This window comes from Leopardus geoffroyi, chromosome C1 (genome assembly GCF_018350155.1).
Source record: "Leopardus geoffroyi isolate Oge1 chromosome C1, O.geoffroyi_Oge1_pat1.0, whole genome shotgun sequence".
Classification (NCBI taxonomy): domain Eukaryota; kingdom Metazoa; phylum Chordata; class Mammalia; order Carnivora; family Felidae; genus Leopardus; species Leopardus geoffroyi.
In genome coordinates, this window is record NC_059328.1 from 129653915 (window position 1) to 129677451 (window position 23537).

General features: G+C 35.9%; 1 protein-coding gene across 1 annotated transcript in view; it reads left to right on the forward strand.

Annotated features, from left to right (window-relative positions):
* Positions 1 to 7461, forward strand: part of HNMT (histamine N-methyltransferase) — a 46497-nt gene extending 39036 nt beyond the window's left edge. The window contains exon 6 of the mRNA XM_045479673.1: positions 6753 to 7461. Within this exon, the coding sequence (XP_045335629.1) occupies positions 6753 to 7108 (356 nt within the window). The 3' untranslated portion in view covers positions 7109 to 7461. The remainder of the gene's footprint in view (positions 1 to 6752) is intronic.
* The last annotated feature ends 16076 nt before the right edge of the window (positions 7462 to 23537 follow it).

A 23537-nucleotide genomic window follows, 5' to 3' on the forward strand; every position in this document is an offset into this window, starting at 1 on the left:
AATGAAACACTGACACTGTCGAGTTCATTAATTCACTACTTATTTCATTCAGCATTCTTTGTGGATTGTGCACACAGTGGGAGTCAGGTTGATTCTACATATACAAGAGTCTTTATCTTCCTAAACTTATATCAGACCCCATACTCAAAACCATAACTCACAAAATTCACCTATTCTTAAATATGAGGAATGACTTTAAAGATGGCAAGCTTGCCTGTTGCTTGTAATCCTAGGCTTGAACTCATGTGGCAGTTTTGCAAATGAGAGCTCCGCCATACAATCTCTTCCCCAAAAGGAACATTTTGATAAACTATTTTTATCTCTGGTTGGTTAAAAATACCCATTTATGTGGGAGAGCTCTATCTTCCCATTTAGAAGGGCTTATGTAAACCGGATGCTTCCTACTAACCTCTCTCCAAATTAAGACACTTGGATAAAGCCTTTATAGTACATTTAGGAAATGTAAAAATTAGTTGTCACCATTGAGGGCAGTCTATTCTTGATAATCTGTGTCAATAGTGAAGAGAAAGTGTTACAGACAGAAACAGCAATTTATCCAGAAGTCATGTATGTTTTATTTTAGGATATATCTCATATCAATAGCATATCCACTCTTATTTATATTTTGTTTACTCTTAAATATTTTCAGAAGTGAAGTATTTCAACGTCAGAAAGCAGTTTTCTATGAGTCTATTTCTACCAATAGGAAAAAAACAGACTAAGGGTTAGAAAGTGGCATGAGTAGTCTACAAGCAACTGAGAATTGACTAAGTGCCCTTACAAATACAGTATTCTGCTCACTATCTCATGAATATATTAATACAATCCATGGCTTGTTGGCATCAAGAAATATGCAAACCAAAACAGGAACAGTGAAATGTATGATGACACATGCAGCAAGAATGCTGAGGCACTTCCTAGCTGTGTGAACTTGGTCTGTTAGCCTTCGTTTATTCCAGGGATATTTCTGGATAATCATACCTACATTACATTGCATCTATGTATATATGTGGTTCATATGTACTATGTGTATGTACATTAATGGGGAAAAAATCAAAGAAAAGGAGTAAAGACTCAACTATCAGTGAGCTTTTTCTTAAAAAAGTATTTTGAATCAAAAATTAGTCTGTGTAGTTTGATTTTACTAAGTTTGTATTTTACTATCTTTTCTTTATGCAGTAAACAACTCTTCATTACTGTACCAAGCATGGGAGACAGGTATCCCAAAGAAGAAAAAATTGTTCACAGATACTGTTCCTAAACATAAGAATGTAACAAATAACAAATGTCCAACTATTAAAGGGACTCTAAAGACCCCTACCTTTATCACATACACTTTTTTTTCTTTTTTCTTTTTTTGTGGCTAGCAGCTAGGTTTGAGAATGCTCAATGGGTCATATGAGGTGACTGAGCAACTTACCCCCTCATCCCTGTGTAAAAACCATTGCTCTAAACTGCCCTTCTCAGTCCAAACTATGATTCTTGAAGCCCCACTCTCCATATTTGCCTTATGAAAACATTCATTAAATTTGAATATTGCCCTAAAACTTGGAACACACACACATCAAAATGGTTCACATTAAGTTCTGTTCTTATCTAGCTTCTTGCAGTCACTTTCTAAGTAGACCTTGCTTCATAATTACCTGGAAGTGAAAAAGCCTGTTTGCATATTGTCTTTGTTTCAGGGCAGTACTATAGCTGCCCATAGTACATCCATAGCTACGCTTCAATGCAGAAAATTGATTGCTCATTATAGACAGATTCAGACAAGCCTGGAACTAGTCACTAAATTAAATTTCTAAGAATACTCATCTAGATAATATCTAGGCAGATAATGGTATGTCTGGATTATTATCTTGCTCCAAAGGGTTGTCTTAAATATGCTACATAACTAAGGCTTTTTCCTGTCTATTTCAGTCAGACAACTGACCTGTTACTAAATTGACAATGTATTTCTCTGAATAGACTGAATTACTGTTTTCTGAGTACCATAGACACCCACCTTTGCAATTTATTAGATCATAAGATAATGAAATATGGTGTCAGTTTCTAGATTTAATTATACAGAGACCTAGGATGGCTATATGCACCATGTGTACCAAGGTATTATGTGCGTTCAGCCATATTCAAAACAGTACATAGCCTGTGTTCTCAGTTCCTTGTTGGCTGCACAGTATAGCTGTTGTGTAGATTTGGTTCTTGCAGCTTGTATTGAGTTCTTACAGTCAGTCACTGGTAGGCTATGAAGGATGCAGATGACTATTTACTTTTTTTCTGCCTTTGAATGGCTCCTAACTAATGGAGGATTGAGACATGGAAATACTTGGAGCAGTATGCTAAGTGTGTTATCAGAGACATATGGGGAGTTTCAGGAGAGCTCCTTGAGAGCAGGAGTTCTGTCTCTTTGGCACCTAGAAGACAGACACTCAATAAATATCTGAATTGAACTGAATAAATCATTTTTTAATGTTTTTATTTTTATTTTTTGAGACAGAGAGAGACAGAGCATGAGCAGGGGAGGGGCAGAGAGAAAGGGAGACACAGAATCTGAAGCAGGCTCCAGGCTCTGAGCTGTCAGCACAGAACCTGATGCGGGGATCGAATTCACAGACTGTGAGATCATGACCTGAAATGAAGTTGGACGCTTAACCGACTGAGCCACCCAGGCGCCCCTGAATAAATTATTTAATAACAATTTATTAGAGCTGCCTTATAATATTCTAAACTACTAGTTCTGAATGTCTTTCTACAAAAGAGAGTATGTTTTAGCTAAAACCTACTACATGACGGACATGGAATCAGAGGATATATTAAGTTCTGGAGATCTAAACATATGTTTAATAAACAGGAATAAAAGACTCAACAAAAAAGCTACACATATACACATACTCGCACACATACTACAGTGTATGCTGAAACAGGCAGACAAAAGTGATGAAGGGTAGGCAAGTGAAACTCATTAGGAAAAGAAAGAGAAATTGATATCGTAATTAAATGACAGAGTTTACTGGTCACCCTGTTAGAATACATGTTGCTTGAGGGAAGAGAGGCTTTCCTCTGTGTTCCTTAGTAGCCCAGCTCAATAAATATTCATTTAATTATAACAAGCAGAAGTTCCTGGTTATACAAAGATAAAATATTTGATTTGGGTATGAAAAGGAAGAGAAATAAGGACAAAGTGGATTTTTAAAGTGAGTATCTCACACTAAAATGATATCGGGGGCACTTGGGTGGCTCAGTCAGTTGAGCATCTGACTTCAGCTCAGGTCATGATCTCACAGCTCAAAGGCTCCTGCATTCGGGGCCCCCATAGGGCTCTGTGCTGACAGCTCAGAGCCTGGAGCCTGCTTCAGATTCTGTGTCCCTTTCTTGCTCTGCCCCTCCCCCACTCACACATGCACTCTCTCTCTCTCTCTCTCTCTCTCTCTCTCTCTCTCTTTCTCAAGAATAAATAAATGTTAAAAAAAATTTTAATGATAACAGTAGCACAGTTTTCTTCAAATATAGTAGCCAGGCATTAGTTGAGAGAGTTGCTAATTAAAAGGCAACTTTTCTGGTTAAGGAGTATTAGCCAGAAGGAGACAGTTTTGGGTTTTGTTTGTTTGTTGTCCTTCCCTCTCCATACCTGACTAAGGAAGGAGGCAAATCATGGTATGCTATTTTTAATACAATGGGGAAAAAAGAATCTCATTTATATCATGTTGGAGACAAAAGTAACACCATATGTTGTGCCCACCAAGAGCCATTATGATAACTCATCAGTTAGAAACTGTATAATTGCTCAGCTCAGAAATGGCACCAACTCACACAACACTGACACCAGCAAATTTTCTGCAATCAGTGTTTGGATTGTTTTGTTTTTTTTTTTCCTCTGGCAGGTTAAAAATAAAAAATAATGATAATAGAGCCTCTCCTCAACCACTGAAATATTTACTTTCTTGTGAAGTCTTATTGGTAGGCAAATTCTTATTTGGGCAGATGATCACTCTCTTTGGAATGAAAGAATTTTTAATACATAATTGTGACCCTAATTTTTTCCCCACTGGACTGAGGTTTCTTTTTTTTTCCTGCTTAATTCCAGTTGTACCTTCTAGAGAATACCCTGCAATTATTGCTCCCTCTTCTGAAGTATTAGTAGAATGTCAACTATCTAGACTATTTAAATTTTACCATTTCCTGCCTTGGATAGTCTCTTTTGTTGACGTCAGTTAGGAGACTTTAGCCTAGTCCCTTGATGAAGGCCAGGGGTCTTTGAGCATCCAATAATTTTATGCAGAATATGCATATATATGGTTTGTGTACTTTTCTGGACAGTTAATCATTTCATTAGACCACAAAAGAGGTTTGGGAACCAAAATACCTTAAGCCTTTGAAATCTTCACTAATAATCCTGGAAGCTCACAGAAAATATAGGCTTTCCCTTACATTGCTTTGGCCAGGTCCAACTTAATTTCCTAACACTTCAGCGATGTTTATTTACTATGTGCCTGTCATGGTTCTCAGTATCTTTACTTATTCTTGCCCCAATTCTATAAATAAATTTTATTATTATTATCCCTATTTTGCAGATAATAAAACTGAGGCAAAGTTTCATAAAGCTAGTCAGAGGAAGAGCCAGGCTTCATATTTAGGCAGTTGGGCTTTAGAGACCTTCTTAATTACTACACTGTATCAACTGTGTATATAACATCCCATTATTACATGCATGTATTAGAGGTTCCATAAATAGATGCTCATTTGTGTTAGTTTATTAGTATTATAGATTTCCAAAGAGCAAGCTTGCTTTTTTCAAGATTACAACCAGTGAAAATACATTATCAAACTAATTCCATATAATATTCATTTATTTTGTAAGTAATTATTACTCATCTGCCACGTGCTTAACATTGTGCAGCAATTCACTTCAATTATCTCATTTAATAACTGTAGTTCCATGTGAGGTAAGTATGGTTATCCCCACTTTACAGATGAGAAAACTAAGGTTCTGAGAGACTAAATAATGAATCTCATCTTATTCATGAAGTGTCAAAAGTACATTCCAACCTGTGTTTCTCTCTCAGAGGCTGCATCTTTTAGCTTCTACACTGGGCTGGGTTTTCAATTAAACATAATAGACATTGCTAAAACATCTTCTAAAGCTGGCAACAAAATTTCTAAGAATCAGCCTCATTTTTGGCAGTCCAAGGCAGCATCTTAGAAGTGGGGACATGAGAGGCTACCTCATCTTCCTTTTGAGAAAATCATGATTGTATTTATTGTGCTCTTTCTTTCTATTTCAATTAACCTTAGATCCTCTCCTCTGAATGCAAGACTCACATAAACAACTGCCTTCCTCCAATCACCAATGGAATATCCAATAGAGATATCAATAGATATCTCAAATTTACATTTCCAAAACCAGACCCTGATGATACATTTTAGACTGCTCCTACTTCAATCTTCCCATTTCCAACAATGACAGTTCTCTCTTTTCAGGGGCTTGGGCCAAAATCATTGGGGTCATCACTGACTCTTTGTTTTCACTCACACCCAGTATCCAAATTGTTGGCAAATCTCACTGGATCTAGGAGCATAATAATAATAAAAATAATCGAACCACTTCTCATCGCCTCCAACTTACTATCATCTGTCACCCAGATTATTGCCATAGCCTCCTTACTGTTCTCCCAGTTTCTGCCCATATTCCCCCTATAATCTATTATCATGTGTGTGACCAAGTGAACTTATTAAAATGTAAATCAGGTTAAGTCACTCTAATGTTGTGTTGTCCAATATGAAAGCCACATTTGGCTATTGAAATTGGTATTTAAGTGAGCTGCAATGCAATAAAACTTAAAAATCATTTCCTTGATGACACTAGCTGCAGTTCAAATGCTCCTTAGCCACAGATGGTTGGTGGCTACCATACTGGACAACACAGATATAGAACATGTTCATCAATACAGAAAGTTCTATCAAATAGCACTACAATGGCTTCACATCTCGCCCACATGATTTGGCACCTTATCTACTCCCCCGACCACTCATCCAACCTGTCTCCTTCTACTCTCCCCCTTGCTCACTCAATTCCAATCTCACTGGTTCCCTGACTAGTGTTTAACATGCCAAGCATGCTCCTGTCTCAGGTCCTTTGTAGTTGCTCTTCTCTCTACCTAAAGTAGAGAGATTATTCCCTCTGATATCTACATGGTTTGTTGTCATGGGGTGCCTGGGTGGCTCAGTCGGTTAAGCATCCAACTTTGGCTTAGGTCATGATCTCACAGTTCATGAGTTCAAGCCCCGCATCAGGCTCTGTGCTGACAGGTCAGAGCCTAGAACCTGCTTTGATTCTGTGTCTCCCTCTCTCTCTGCCCCTTCTTGCTCATGCTCTGTCTCTTTCTCTCTCAAAAATAAACATTTAAAAAAATAATAATACATGGTTAGTTGTCATGTCTCTGCCCAAATGTCACATTATTACAGAGACTTTCTGTGACCACCTATATAAAACAGCAATCCATCCAACTCTTTGACCTTCCTTATTCCTTGCTCTAATTTGTTTTTTATTAGCACTTAGCAGCATCTGATATGTGATTTATTTACTTGTGTATTTAACTTTCTTTCTCCCTGCTGTGTACTCCTTAAATTAAGCTACCCAAAGGAAAGAATATTTCTTTATTTGACTGATTTATTCTAAACATCTACTATACTGCCTGCTAAAGTAGGTAAATGAAAATAAGAATAAATGAAAGCATGAACTTTGTTCTGTCACACAGGAACCAGTGGCTGGGACAAGCTGTGGAAAAAGTACCGATCCCGCTTACCCCAATATGACCTCTGCCAATATGTTACATCGTCTGACCTCTCTCAGATGCTGGACAAATTGGGGGTTAAGTATGAATGTTATGACCTTCTGTCCACCATGGACATATCTGATTGTTTTATTGATGGCAATGAAAATGGTGACCTGCTTTGGGATTTTTTGACAGAAACCTGCAACTTTAATACAACAGCACCACCTGATCTCAAAGCAGAAATTATGAAAGATCTGCAAGAGTCTGAATTCAGTATAAAGAAAGAGGGAAAGGTTCTTTTTAATAACAGTCTGAGTTTCATAGTGGTTGAAGCATAAATATGAATTATGAAACTATTCAAAAAGTTGTATTTCGAATAATGTTGATCATTTATTTCTATATTAAAATTACAAACACATCTTCTAATATAAATAGACAATTTTGTCTTATATATAAAACTTAGAGAGTTCCAAGAAATTCTCAGATTTCCATGAAGAATCATATATGATACTGTTGGTCTTACCCCATTCCTTCTCCAGGTCAAGAGGCCACATTCAGGCTAAATATAGGATAAGCTGGAAAAATGAGCCAACTAAGTTTCACTGGCCTATTGACCAGAAAATTCTTTCCATTTGTTGATTGTACTGGAATTTACCAAAATTTTAATAAAACATGTGCTGTGAATTCTTTATATACTAAGAAAGTATATATTTATTGATATATAAGAAAAAGTATATGTTTATTGATTTTTCCTCTTTTGTGAAGAATTGTCTGTGCACATTCCTCTAGTAGTTTCTATCTTGTTGTTATTGGTTACTAAAAGTTAGCACCTTAGGATATTACAAAATTAATTCTTTTTCATGTGTTCTGTTTCCTTCCATTTTGTTTTCTCTTTTATCTTTATTGTTTACCTTTTTATCTTTGATTTTATAGTGTTTTGTTTTTTGAAAAGCTGAAGTTTTTCTATTTTATTCAGTCAGCTTTCAGAGTTTTTTCCTTTCTTATTTTCTGGGTTTCTGACATGTTTTAAAAGGCCTTCTTAAACCACGCTTTTGGAATATTAACATATTTAATTACAAAAAATTAAAATTTCACTTTTTTTTCTAAAAATAAATCTTTGTGTAGGAAGCTGGGAAGATTGCAGAATAGAAGGACCCTAAGCTCCTGTCATCCCATGGATACAACTAGGTAACATTCACATTAGCATAAATAACCAAGAAAATGACCCGAAAACTGGTAGAACAAACTCCACAGCTAAAGGTAGAGATGAACCCATATCAAAGAGAGTAGGAAGGGTGAATGCAGTGGAGAGTTCAAAGGTCCCTGGCTGTCTGAAGTTTGGAGAGAATCAGGAACACAGAGAAAGGTGAGAAATACACTGTCACACTGGGGAACCTGCATGGGAAAGGTGAATCCTCATAACATTTGGCTTTGAAAGTAAGAGGGGCCAAATTTCATGAGTGCTTATAAGCAGAAGGACTTAAAGCCTGGAATTTTAAAAATTAACAAGCTCTGCTCTGGGAGAGCCCAGTGAGGTATAGGAAACTGAGTCCTCACCCCTAAAAAGATAGTACAACAAATAGCCCACGGAAATACAGCATTGAAGCAGCAGTTTGAAATGCACCTGGCCTATGGGAGGGAGAGTTATTTACTGATCACAGAGCATGTCCCAGAGAAACAGATTTCCCTGGGAAACTCCTCCAGAAACAAAGAAGCTGGCAGGCACTATTTCCTCCCCCATGCCTCAGCATAAACACTTGGCCACCTTCAGAAACTAGCAGAGTTCACACTCCTTACCTAACTTGCTTACACCAAGCACCTCTCCATATGTCAGCAGATCTGCCCTTCCCAGTCACTTGCATGCACTGCATGCCCTTCCCTAGAAGACTGGCATAAACCTTGCTAACACCGAGTCTCCCAATCTGCATGTTTTATGGGGGCTTGTTCCTGGCAGTGGGTCATCTCTGCACAAACCTTGTCCACCTGCGCTTTGCAGAGCAGCACTGGCCAGTCCTGTACTGGCCAGCTGCTGTATGTACCCTACGGAAGATGACCAGCACCAACTTATTAAAAGTGTATGCCCTGCCCACTACTTTAAAGAGTAGGAGATGTATCTGACTTTCCCAACACAAAGAAAAAGACAGAGAGACAAACTGAAGAGACAGAGAACATGTCCCAAGTGAAAAGAACAGAACAAAACCACAGTAAGAGACCTAAGCAAAATGGATGTAAGTAATATGCCTGATAGAGAAGTCAAAGTAATGATCATAAAGATAGTCACTGTACTATCCTATGTCCTTATAAGTGGAGGACATCAGTGAGACCTTTAACAAAGAGATAAAAAAGAACTAATCAGAGATGAAGAACACAATAAATGAAATTAAAAATACACCAGATGAAATAAATATCAGGCTAGAGGAAACAGAGGAACAAATTAATGACAATGAAGACAGTAATGGAAAAGAATCAAGCTGAGCAGATGAAAGAAAACAAACATACAAAATGAGACTAGACTTAGAGAAATCAATGACTCCATCAAGCATAATGACATTTGCATTACAGGGATCCTTGAAGAAGAGACAGAAAAGAAGGCAGAAAATTTATTTGAGGAACAAATAGCTGAAAACTTCCTGAATCTGGGGAAGAAATAGAAATCCAGATCCAGGAGATATGGAGATTCTCCAACAAAATCAATCCAAGGAGGTCCACACAAAGACACATAGTAATTAAAATGGGAAAAAGAAGTAATAAGGAAAATATTTTTAAAGCAGCAACAGAGGACATTTACTTATAAGGGAAACCACATAAGGCTATTAGTGGATTTTTCAGCAGAAACTTTGTAGGCCAGAAAGGAGTGGCATATATGCAAAGTGCTGAATGGGAAAATTTTACAGCCAAGAATATTCTATCGAGCAAGGCTAGCATTCAGAAAAGAAGGAGGAATAAAGAATTTCTCAGACAAAAACTAAAATACTTTATGACCACTAAAGCAGCCCTACAGGAAATGTTAAAAGGGACTCTATGTACAAAGGAAAGACCATAAGAGTATGAAAAGTAGGAAACACAAAGCAGTAAAAATATATTTGTAAAACCTAGTCAAAGGATTCACAAGATAAAAGGATGCAAAATATGATACTATATAACAAAAGTACTAGGGAGAAAGGAATTAAGAATAGGCTTAAGTTTAAGTGACCATCAATTTAATACAGACTGCTATATACAGATGTTATGTACAAACCTAATGGTAACCACAAATCAAAAACCACTAATACATATGCAAAGAATAAAGAGAAAGAAATCCAAGTGTCTCACTAAAGAAAGCCAGAAAACTGTGAAAGAGAGCAAGAGAAGGATCAGACGATAAAAAAAACTACAAAAACAAACACAAAACAAGTAACAAATTGGCAATAAATGCATATATATAAATAATTATTTTGAATGTAAATGTAGTGAATGCTCCAGTCGAAAGATTCAGGGTGAAAGAGTGGATAAAGGAAACAAGATCAATTTATATGTTGCCAACAGGAGACTAATTTCAGACCTAAAGACACATATGGATTGAAAATGAGGGATGAAGAAACATTTATCATGCAAATGGATGTCAAAAGAAAATCAGGGTAGCAATACTTATATTGGACAAAATAGACTTTAAAAAGAGACTGTAACAAGAGACAAAGAAGGACACTTTATAATAATATTAAAGGGAACAATCTAACAAAAAGATATAACCATTGTAAATATTTATGCCCCCAAGATGAAGGTACCCAAATACATAAAACAGTTAATAACAAACATAAAAGAAGCAATTAATAGTAATACAAATATAGAAAAGGACTTTATCAATCCTTAACAACACTTTAACAATCCTCCTTAATCAATGATGGATAAATCATCTAAACAGAAAAACAACAAGGAAACAGTGGCTTTGAATGATACAGTGAAATATATGTATTTAACAGATATATTCAGAATGTTCCATATGAGGAGGCCATAAAGCAAGCCTCAACACATTGAAGAAGATCAAATGCATACTATGCAACCTTTCTGACCATGACCCCACGAAACTGGGATTCGACCACAAGAAAAAATCTGGAAAGACCACAAATACATGGAGGTTAAATAACGTGCTACTAAACAATGAATAGGTAAACCAGGAAATTGAAAAAAGAAAAAGTTCATGGAAACAAATGAAAATGAAAACATAACAGTCCAAAACCTTTGGGATGCAGCAAAAGCAGATCGAAGAGAGGAGTTTACAGCAATACAGGTCCACCACAAGAAACAAGAAAAATCTCAAATAAAAAACCTAACCTTACATCTAAAGGAGCTAGGAAAATAACAACATACAAAACTCAAACTCAGCAGATGGAAGGGAATAATAAATATTACAGCAGAAATAAAGAATATAGTAACTAAAACAAAACAAAATGAAACAAAAACAAAACCACCACCACCAACAACAACAATAACAACAAAAACCCCTAATAGAACAGATCAAAGAAGCCAGGAGCTGAATCTTTGAAAAGATAAAAAAAATTGATAAATTTCTGGCCAGACTCATCAAAAAAAGAGTTGGGGGGGGGGAACCAAATAAACAAAATCACAAATGAAGAACAACTAATACCACAGAAACACAAACAATTGTAAGAGAATATTATGAAAAATTATGTGCCAACAGATTGGACAACCTAGAAGAAAGGGATGAATTCCTAGAAATATATAACCTACCAAAACTGAGGCAAAAAGAAATAGAAAATTTGAATAGACAGATTACCAGCAATGAAATGGAATCAGTAATCAAAAAACTCCAACAAACAAAAGTCCACCCAAGATCAGATGGCATCACAGGCAAATTCTACCAAACATTTAAAGAAGCATTAATATCAATTGTTCTCATGCTATTCCAAAAAATAGAAGAAAGAAAACTTTGAAATTCATTTTATGTAGCCAGTATCACCCTGATACCAAAATCAGATAAAGACACCACAAAAAAGAGAAGTATAAGTCAATATCTCTGATGAACATAGATGAAAAAACCCTCAACAACATACTAGCAAACAGAATCCAACAATGCATTAAAAAAACATTCAACCCAATCAAGTGAGATTTATTCCCAGGATACAAGCGTGGTTAAATACTCACACAATCAATGTGATACATCACATCAATCAGAGAAACGATAAAAACCATATGATCATTTCAATAGATGCAGAATTAACAAACTGCAACATCCATCCATGATAAAAATCCTCAACAAAGTAGGCTTAGAGGGAACAGACTTCAACATAATAAAGGCCATATATGAAAAACCCACAGCTAACATCGTGCTCCATGGGGAAAAACTGAGATCTTTTCCCTTAAGTTCAGGAATAAGACAAGAATGCCCGTCCATTCTCACCATTTTTATTCAACATAGTACTGGAAGTCCTAGGAACAGCAATCAGACAACAAAAAGAAAAGAATTCAACTTGGTAAGGAAGAACTTTCACTATTTTCAGATGACATGATAATTTGTATAGAAAACCATAAATCCTCAATAAAAAAAAACTATTAACTAGAAGTGATAAATGAATTCAGTGAACTCACAGGTTACAAAATCAATGTACAGAAATCTGTTGCACTTCTATACATTAATAATGAAGCAGCAGAAAGAGAAATTAAGAAAAAATCCCATTTACAAACGTACTAAAAACAATAAAATATTTGGGAATAAACCTAACCAAAGATGTGAAAGACCTGTACTCTGAAAACTATAAAACACTGATGAAAGAAACTGAAGATGACACAAAGAAATTGAAAGACATTCCATGCACATGAGCTGGAAGAACAGATACTGTTAAAATCTCTGTACCATTGAAAGAAATCTTCAGATGTAATGCAATCCCTATCCAAATATCAATAGCATTTTTCAAAGAACTAGAACAAACAATTCTAAAATTGTATGGAGCTAGAAAGGACCATAAATACCCAAAGCAATCTCAAAAAAGAAAAAAAAAATCAGAGGTATCACAATTCCAGACTTCACATTACATTACAAAACTGTAGTAATCAAAACAGTAGTACTATCACAAAAACAGACACATAGACAAATGGTACAGAACTGACAAACCAGAAATCAACCCATAATTATATGGTCAATTAATCTTCAACAAAGGTGGCAAGAATATGCAATGGAAGAAAGACAGCCTCTTCAACAAATGGTGTTGGGAAATGTGGACAGCAACATACAAAAGAATGAAACTTGACCACTTTATTACACCATACATAAAAATAAACTCAAACTGGATTAAGGACCTAAATGTGAGACCTGAAACCACAAAAATCCTAAAAGAGAGCACAGGTAGTAATTTATCTGACATCAGCTATAGCAACATTTTTCAAGATATGTCTCCTGAGGCAAGAAAAATAAAAGCACAAATAAACTATTGGGGTTACATCAAAATAAAAAGCTTCTGAACAGCAAAACTGGTTGGAAACAACCAACAAGACTAAAATATACCCTACTGAATGGGAGAAGATATTTGCAAATGACATATCTGGTAAAGGGGTAGTATCCAAAATATATAAAGAATGTATACAATTCCACACCAAGAAAACAAAAACAAAAACAAAACAAACAAAATCCAATTAAAAAATGACCAGAAGACATGAACAGATATTTCTCCAAAGAAGACTTACAGATGGCTAACAGACACATGAAAAGATGCTCAACATCAATCATCATCAGGGAAATGCAACTCAAAACTACAATGAGATATCGCTTCACACACACATTTAGAGAAAAAGGAATCTCGGTTGCACTGTTGGTGGGGATGCAAACTAGTGTAGCTACTGTGTAAGACAGTATAGAGGTTCCTCCAAAACTTAAAAATAGAACTAACCTGAAATCTAGTAGTTGCACTATAGGGTATTTACCCCCAGATACAAAAACACTAATCCAAAGAGATACACGTACCCCTATTTTTATAGCATTATTTGCAATAGTTAAGATATGGAAGTAGCTCAAGTTTCATTAATTGATGAATGGGTAAAGTAGAGGTGATGTGTGTATGTGTGTGTGTCTGTGTGTAACACACAATGGAATATTACTTAGCCATCAAAAATAATGAAATCTTGCCTGCCGTTTGCAACAACATGGATGGATCCAGAGATTATAATGCTAAGTAAAATAAGTCAGTCAGAGAAAGACAAATACCATATGAGTTCACTCATATATGGAATTTAAGAAACAAAACAAATGAACAAAGAAAAAAAAAGTAAGAGAGAGACAAACCAAGAAACAAACTCTTAACTATAGAAAACACACCGATGGTTGCCAGAGGGGAGGTGGATGGGGTGGGTGAAATTGGTTAAAGGGATTAAGAGTATATTTCTCATGATGAGCACTGAGTAATGTATAGAATTGCTGAATCACTATATTGTACACCTGAAACTAGTATTACACTGTTTGTTAACTAACTTGAATTTAAAGAAAAAAAATTTATTAAATAAAGGAATTTACATAAGTATGAAATGAGAGTGAAAATGAGAACAAGCTTTTTACCCTCAAAAAGATAGGTAGCTATAGCAGCATAATTTACTTGGGGAAAAAGAAAAAACTCTGCGACTTAAAATGCACCTTGTATTATTTATTAAATTTCCAGAAAAACTTGAATCTATTTCAATACTCTAGAGTCTCTTACATTCCTCTAGTATCTCCTCTGAGACCAAGAGCCATCCTTTGACAGTAAGATTTCAGGGGATTTTTGGAAACTTATTTAATGTTTTAAATTTTATCTTTAATGGTAAACATCCATCATTCTTATATAAAAAGCATGTCTCTTTAAATAAGTAAATAATTCAGTAATTTATAATTAAGAAATAAAGATATATTTAAAGTAAGTGAATAATACTAGTCTATTAGATATAGAACAAAAGTTAGGTTTTACCGAAGGGCTCATTACCCTCATTCTTCCAGCAATGAAGCCTTCAACATAGTGTGGTATTCACTCTTTCATATTACAGAGCCACCACTTAATGCTGCATGATAGTCAGTTAAAAGAGTTAATATCCCTCCCTAATATACTGAAGTGCATAGCCTTTTTTTGCTAACAAAAGACCAACCTTTGTTGTTCATTATAAGTAAAACTGACTTGCCCTGTCCTTTTTTCTTGGACAACTTCATCAATGTTTTCTGAATTATCAGTGACAACAAATGAAACGACAGTTATCCAATCAGGTTTCTCATATGAACCCTGAACCATTAATCATACTGATATGTACAACTGACAAAGGAAGTCTGTGAAGCAGGCATAATTGATGGATATGGGCTATGACGACCTTGAACAATTTCCCCAAAAGGAGAGAAATCAAGACTCTACTGAGCAAATTATGGCCTTCTCTGAAAATCACACATGCAAAACAAAACAAGAATAGAATTAACATCCTACTTATATAGACAGAGAAGAATAGCACTCCTGTAGATGGATATTTATTAAAATGCATCTCATCTCTCACCCCTATAAACAGGCCTTGCTAAAAATAAATAAATAAATAAATAAATAAATAAATAAATAAATAAATAAATAAATAAATTTTCACTTGCTTAAATTTATTAATGTCATGGAAATATTTGAGCCTTAAAAAAATAACCCTCATTACTACCTACCATATAGTGGTGCAAATTTATTTAGGTACAAGGGGTGAAATTTTTGGCTTCTGCCTAAGCTGCAAGATAATACAAGGATTTAGGGGCAGTCATATATTGACTTCTCAAGTGTGTTCTTGTGGTTCAGAAAAAAGTCTGCAACATGAGTTAGGAATATTGTTTTTTACAAAATTATACATTTCCCAGTGGTTAATTATACATTTCCCAGTGGTTAATACATTTCCCAGTGCCATGCATATGGATACTAAATAACAGGTATTTAGTGAGTTCTTTCTTTCTCAAGCATCCATCTTGTACCTATGTGTTTATATTCTTTTTCTTTGACCTATGTGTTTATATTGTTACTATAAGCATAACTCAAGAACCCATTAAAATTGTTTGTCGATCTTAGCATAAACCTTAATTTATTTAAACTAGTTCTGACACATTTTTATTTTGTTGTTAGGGAGTATTGCCAAAATCCAGAGAAAACATTAAGTGGAGCACAGTATTACAGGGCCTTGGTAGTTGCTTATTATAGAAATTGGCAACTTTCTTAGTAAAAAAATTCTGCCAGTCTAGGGAAAAAAAAGTAATAATTTCTGGTGTATATCCATAAAAACAGATAAAAACGTCACAAGGAATACTACATCTTCAGTCAGTGAAACGGCACAGACTTAAATGTATATTTAATGTATTTTAAGTGTTTGCTTAATAAGGATAGCTTACACAGAATATTTTGTCATTTTACATGCATATTTACATGTGTTTAGCCCATCAGAATGTTATTTCTAAGAAAACAAGGACCTCTTGCTAAGCCCCACAGGGGAATTAATGCATAAAATAAATAGTCTTGATAGATGGAGAGGCAGAACCAGACTTCTGTGTAAATCTCGGTTCTGTTCGTTAGTCACTAAGTGATCTCAGGTAACTTTCTCTCGATTCTCATACTTTTTCACCTTCAAAATGAAGATAATCATAGTTTCTACCTCAGAGGATGGTCATGAAGATTCCAGGAGTTAAGCTACATAAATATGCTCATAAAGTGGCAGACTCAGGTAATTTCAAAAATATTAGCAGTGATTATTATTAATTGCTCATAAAAATTCAATATAAAATGCACAGAAGATAAAAAAAATTAGGAAAATTAAGACTGAGGCTAGAGAGCTAGTACCTAGAGAAGACAACCTAATTCTTTACCTTGACTAGAGCTGAGCTGGTACTTCATGAAGTCTACGGTGCCATCAGGGCTGGACCACTCTAGCCCCACTTTGGGATGCCTGCCTGTCTGATGCTGTAAGTACCTGTGCTTTGTACTATCTGAAGTGGTCCCATCTCAACCCTGTCTGGGTAGACCAATGGGTGGACAGCTGACACAAAAAGGCAACTCACCAGTTGGCCAGAAATTGATTGGAGTGGTTTCTCTTAAAAAATATGAAATTGATCCTCTAATAATTCTTCTCTTAAAAATTTTTGAAATTATAAACCTGGGGAGATTTATTATGTCACTTACTCATGAAATATACATTCAACCAATATTTTTTGTGTAAGGCATTGTTTTAAGCAAGAGGACTACTGCAGTGAAGAAAAGAAAGTGCCCAATGCCACTAGCTTGATTTCTAGTGGGATGGCAGACAGAAAAATAGATACATGTCAGATAGGGATAGGCACTATTAAGAAAATAAAAGTCAATAAGGAGAAAAGACTGCCAGAAAGTACAATATTAGCTGGAGTGGTCAGGGAAGGTCTCCTTAAGGGGGTGAGATTTGAACAGAAGTTTAAATGAAGTGCAAGGGCCAGCCATGCAAAGAGCTGGAAGAAGAGCATTTCAGAAAGAAGGACATGTGAGTACAAAGGCCCTGATGTGGGAATGAGCTTGACATATTCAAAGGACTGTCAGGAGGGTAGGTGGCTTTCTGTAGTAGCTGAGATGAAAGGTCTTGAGACAGAGTCAATCCAGAGTAGCCACTGTGGGCCATGTGGGCCTCACAGGCCCTCATGGGATGTTGGTTAGAAAGACAGGAATGGGGCACACACAGGAAATGAGAGATGCCAGGAAGGTAAAATCACATGGCATTTGAACAGGAAATGAGCTTTGTTTGTCTCAAGTAATGTTCCTTGCCATTTCCAATCCCTGTCCATGTCTTTTCTGAAAACAAATACCCTTTCCCTCATAGTATCTTGGTGGGTGTCTGCTTCTTGCTGCCCAGATGTCCTAGACAGAACAGCATATAACATTTCATGTGATTCTCACTTAATTGGAAAGATTGGTGAATATTATCCCATTTTGAAGATGAGAAGGCTGAGATACTAATAAGTTAATTTAGCCCACTTCTCAAAGCAAGTTTGTAGCAGGGGGTAAGCTAGACTCTATACCTTCTAACTTCACACTATGTGTCTATACCGTGGACAAATTAAGTTAATGATGCTCTTTTATCTTAGATGCAGTTTGTCATAAAAGGTAAGACTTCATGGAACTAAATTGCCTCTGCTCCCAAATGTCCATCTGAAAATTGAAGGGGATCTTATTGCAGAAAGGAAGAAGCATCAGAGATTCAGAGGGTAGTATAAAAAATAATAACCTCCTTGAATGGTAAAACAGCACTCTTTCTAAACAGTATGCTTCACTAATAAATTTGTTTTAATCAAGTCCCAAACACCTGGGTTCTCCCAACCATTTGCCTTGATTTTTGCCTTCATTTCTCTACCTCTATTCCTACCAGGTCCCAGGCATCACCAATTTCATGTTTAAATTATCCGTCACCCATATCCTAGCTCCCCTATGATTCATACACCATACAATACACATCCATAGTACACAATCAACTAATGCAGGGTAGTTAAAGCTACGGGTTGTGTAATCCATTTCTCAATGTGATATACACCATGAAGAGGCAACTGCAGTAAAGGGGTAAGGGTTGATTTAAGAGGCTCCGTGGGCTACGACAGTCACAATTTCCAAATGTGCCAAAAATTCATTAGGGCTCCATGTCAGATTGCTGTAATCTCTACAGCAATGGATTAATAAATACAGTGATGCGTTGTTCTGGAGGCTGCAATGACACATTGTGGATATTCTGTATAAGCAGTGTCTTACCATGATCATATTCTTCTCTTGAAGAATTATCTGTTTTCTGATTCATCTTAATGATACTTGAAGGACTTTGCAAACAACCTGCCTAGGGTAGAAAATGTTGAAATAAATCATAGGGGCCATCAACTACAGTCCAAGCTTGGCGAGTTCTCCAAAGATATTTGATACAGAGGATGCAGGAAAATGTCAGTACCTCTATTTATGTCCTACAGCGAACTAATTTCATGCTAATTTCATTTCTATACTGTGATTCTTCTTTCTACAAGTGTTGATAGATGGATTTCATGAGTTAATTCTCTAGTTTCCGATGCAGGCAGACTGGACATAAATCCCAGGGTTTTGTAGAAGAGACAGTTGTTCCATGCTACTTATTATCAGCACAAGCACATTGCAGCCTTGGCTTATTTATCAAGATATTGCTACCATTCTGCACGTTGTCCAAGAGGCTTAATCTACTCCATGATAGCTTTTAATGGGAGGTGCTTTACAGTCTTTGTGGTTTGTTTATTATTATTTTTATTAGGTTTTATATTTCTCTAGGTCTGATTGGGAGAAGATTTTGGACTTCTTTCTCATTTTATAAAACAAAAATCCCCAGAAAGTGAGACAAGGAAATTAGCCAGGGCTTTCTGCTTCAGAAGAAACCTCAGGAGATGGATTTGTTTGGGCAAGGTTGGCAACCCATGGGTTTCCCATCTGTGTGTCCTAGGAATGGTGGAGTAAACATTGGCTCCCAGGCTTAGCTGCTTCCCTGTGTTTTCTTTGGTCTAATTTATAGATTTCCAACTTGAAAAAGAGTTGATCATGCAGAAAGGATTTGTGCTAAATAAAACAGACCTTAAAGAGTTTTAAGGACTCCATATTAATAATAGTTAATATTTATTGAGGGGTTACTATGTATTAGACACGGTGTTGCGTTATTTAATCTAATCCTTCTAACAACTTGATGAGTTAGTTACTATTTTTGTCACAATTTCACAAAGGAAGCTGAGGTGTAAATTGCTTGTATCACTTCCCCCACATTCTCACAGCTGGTGGGACCAGAATTCCAAGCCACATAGATGAACCCCAGAGAGCATGTTCTTAACCACCACATCCTAGTTGTTCTTAATGTTGATCCTTGTGGATTCTCTGTTCCTGTCTCTCTTAACCCTCCGAACTTCATGATAGGAATTAACTCCTAGCTTCTAAATGTTCACTATATTTCCTGGGGACTGTTCTCACTTGGTATAAAGCGAGTATAAAGGGACTCTTGGTATAAAGTGAGTATAAAGGGACTCTGGTATAAAGACAGCACTTGTTGGACTTAGCCAACTTTGATGTACAATGTATTACCTTCACAAGGCAAGTCCTATATAACTGTGGCCTGCCCTCTGGGGCAGGGGAGGACAATCCCAGTGAATTGATCTAGTATTCTGGTCTTGTGTAACATGTTATCAGTTCTTGAGTATCCATCACAAAAGAGACTTAGTAATGGCAAATGATAAGGCCTATGTAACTCCAGCTGAGTGGAGAATTGTAAGGTAATGTGGCAGAGACTATTTCCTAATAGCAGTCCTCCCCTTCTTCTCTGGTAACATAATGCCTAATTTTTAATGAGGTACATGGCTCCCCAGATGAAGACTGTATCTCCTACCCTCCCTGTGAGCTACATATAGTCATATGACTAAGTTCTAGCCAATGGGATGTGAGAAGAAGTAATAGTTTGTGGATTATGCTGACAAAGTAAGACCTATGTTCTCCTCTTCTGCTTCTCCTCCTTCTGGATGACTGGAATGTGGATATGATAATGAGCTATCTAGACTGTTCAGAAAGAGCAGCAATGCCATAGGGAATTCAGAGCAACAGGTAGAAGGAGCTGAATCTTGACGGAGTTACCATAACAGGGTGTACTGTTTATCCTCACACTATTACATGAGATAGGAACAATATTTGGCCTTTCGTGTACAATGTTAACTTATTTGGAGTAAATTAACACCCTAACTACCACAAATAGGTTAATCTAACCCAAGTCTTTCCCATGTTTCTCAGAATCATTTTTCTAATCTGTAAAGCAGACCAAGAAGAAAATAAGACAAAAAAAAAAAAATTGAAAAATACAACACAGGGTATATTTTTGAGGAAAAAACATTTTCCCCCAAATAGGCCAAAAAATTAAGGTGAGAAGTGTACCTATTTTATCAATCACCTGGATTCTAGATGTTTAATCAGCACAATGTCAAATCTCACCTACTAGATGATTTAGTCATTCATCATGGTATTTTAGTTCTGTTTCAACAAGTTACAGAGATGTGAACATCAACAAAATCTGTAAACTATACCTATGCATTGCTTTTAAAATTTCAGTTGGCAGAAGAATCATCTGGGAGGCTTGTTGGATATGCAAATTTATTGGTCCTATCCTAGATCTGAACCACATGTGAGTACCAGAAATCTATTATTTTATGAATCAACCAGGTGATTCTCTGGCTTACTAGAGCCTCAAAACCTACAAGATCTGGAAACTTGTAAGGAATATTAATAATAATGATGATAGTAATAATTATAGAAATATTAAATCATTCACTGACATATCTAGAACACTATTTCTCTAAATGCTGCAAATAAAATAATAACTAAAATGAATTATGCACTCATTATGTGTCACACACTATGCAAATTTTTTGACATTATTTAATTTTCAAAATCAAAAGGCATTCTTTACTAATTATTCTCATTTTTCAGGTGAAAACTCTGATATTTGATAGGTTTAGATAGACTTGCACACAGTCCAAGCTAAGAAGTGGCAAAGCTAGGTCTCTTCTCCAGAAGCCAAGAACTTAACTCTTGAACATGAAGGCCACTCATCAGTCTTAGCACAGTCATGGGTCAGAGAGAAAAAACAGTTCAAACTTTATTCAAGTAAGGACAGTAGCGAGTGCAAATGTATTCATTACATGTGTACCTGCCATTTGCAAGATATCATAGAGGACCTATGGAAAAATGATTTCAGGGATTAAAAGAAAAGGTAGAACATTAAAAATATGTTTTCTGAATTTAAGGACCAAGCTTTTTGAAATTCATCTTTTTAAAAACATCTTAGCTTTTACACACACATGCACATCTTATAGATGTAAAACGTTTTCGGTAGGTTCCCAAGGCTGTGCCTGCTCTATGTTCATAATTTTATTTTTTAATTTTTAATGCCTATTATTTCTTCTTATTTATTGTTAACATACAGAAAGAGACAGAAGGCACAAGAGGGAGGAGAGGCAGAGAGAGAGAGGGAGACACAGAATCTGAAGCAGGCTCCAGGCTCCAAGCTTTCAGCACAGAGCCCAATGTGGGGCTGGAACCCACAAACCTGTGAGATCATGACCTGAGCCGAAGTCAGATGCTTAATCGACTGAGCCACCTAGGCACCCCTCTACATTCGTAATTTTAAACTCATTATCATGTAACTCAAAATCTTTTGGTGAATTGTTTCATTTTTTATTGTTTAATTTTATTGAATTATTTTTGGTCTATACTTGACTAAACTGTGGTTCACATTTTTCAATTTTGTATGTTTCTGTCAAGGTTTATATGTATATAGACTGTATGTGTATGTGTCTGTGTGTTTATCCCACACACACGTGGAAACAAATCATTTATATATGTAGTTCCACACTTATTATCACAACTGTCAATCTTCCTAGTGAGAGGAATCATGATGTGGATTATAAATTCATGTTAACTTAACATGAATACTTGTGGGTTTTCTTAATTTAAAATAATACTTACATAAGAAAGACACCAGCATATATCAAATCTTAACTGGGTCCTTCATTACAGCAGGAAGTTAAACAAAGAAATTAACATACAAAACGTTACATTTAACTCAAAGACATCAATATATCTCATATTTTTGTTTTATAGCAAGAATTTTTACCCAACAGTACTACTCAGGAGAGAAAATAGTCTCCATTTTTAATAAAAATAAAAATGCTAAAATTAAATAGATTAATATCTAATTTTATACTTTCATTTATATTATGTGGCAAAATTATCTTGAATATTCGTTATGGATGAAGTGGCTTTCTACCAAATTGGGCCTTTTCATAGCAGAAAATGTTAACATAAATTGTAGCATAAATCATTGCCTTGTAGAATACCAGAAGGCGCATATAAAAACCCATATCTTTACTGCACATATTTCCCATTAACCATAATCTATTAGTAATTGAAGTTCATTACAAATTCTTGTAGACTTTATTGCTATCATGCTGCATGACATACCGAACCTGGCTTGCATAACAAGAAGTCCTTGCTGGGAAATATCCTATTAACAATGACAGTGCATTTGTCATTGTGATAATAAACCCAAGAGCTGCCTGTAGACTATAAATTATCAAGGCGCCATTTGTGCTGCCCTGGCTTGAAGGTTTGTCAGTGCTTCCATTTTAAACCCCTGATTTTCAGTGAGTTGTAACTCAACTATCAGAATCTGCAGTGAGCTGCAACTTTGCGTCCAAGGACTCAGCTCAAGACTCTGTTTTGGAACAATTTTTAAATATGATTTACATTTCCCAATCAAAAAGAATAGAGATCTGCTGGCTTGTGCACGATAGTATTGAAGGGAACTGTAAGACATAATCATTTCCCACGAAGAACAATATGTTTAAGTCTGGCCCAGACACAGATGAATATTTAAAATCAGAGTTTTTAGCAGTCCCAGTTTTGTGCCCTAAAAAGACATTATTTAATTTTTAGGAGGGTAACAAGTAAACTGAAATGTCAGGTTTTCAGGATAATCATATATGTCAATTGACTGGTCCTTTCATGCAATATCCCCCACTACTACCCTCTTCAGATCAGTAATTTGATAAATAATTTCCATAGAGCAGTGAGAAAACATTGAGAAGGGAGAAGAGCATTGGAGAAGGAAAAGTAATATTGAAATAAATAGCCACAACTATGTAAATGGGTGTGCCTTTGGCTTGGAAACAAGCTTAAGAGCCTATGCCATTTCTCAGCCAAGGAGCTGGAAGACAGCAGGATCAGAAAGGCCTTTCTGCATTACAGGGTG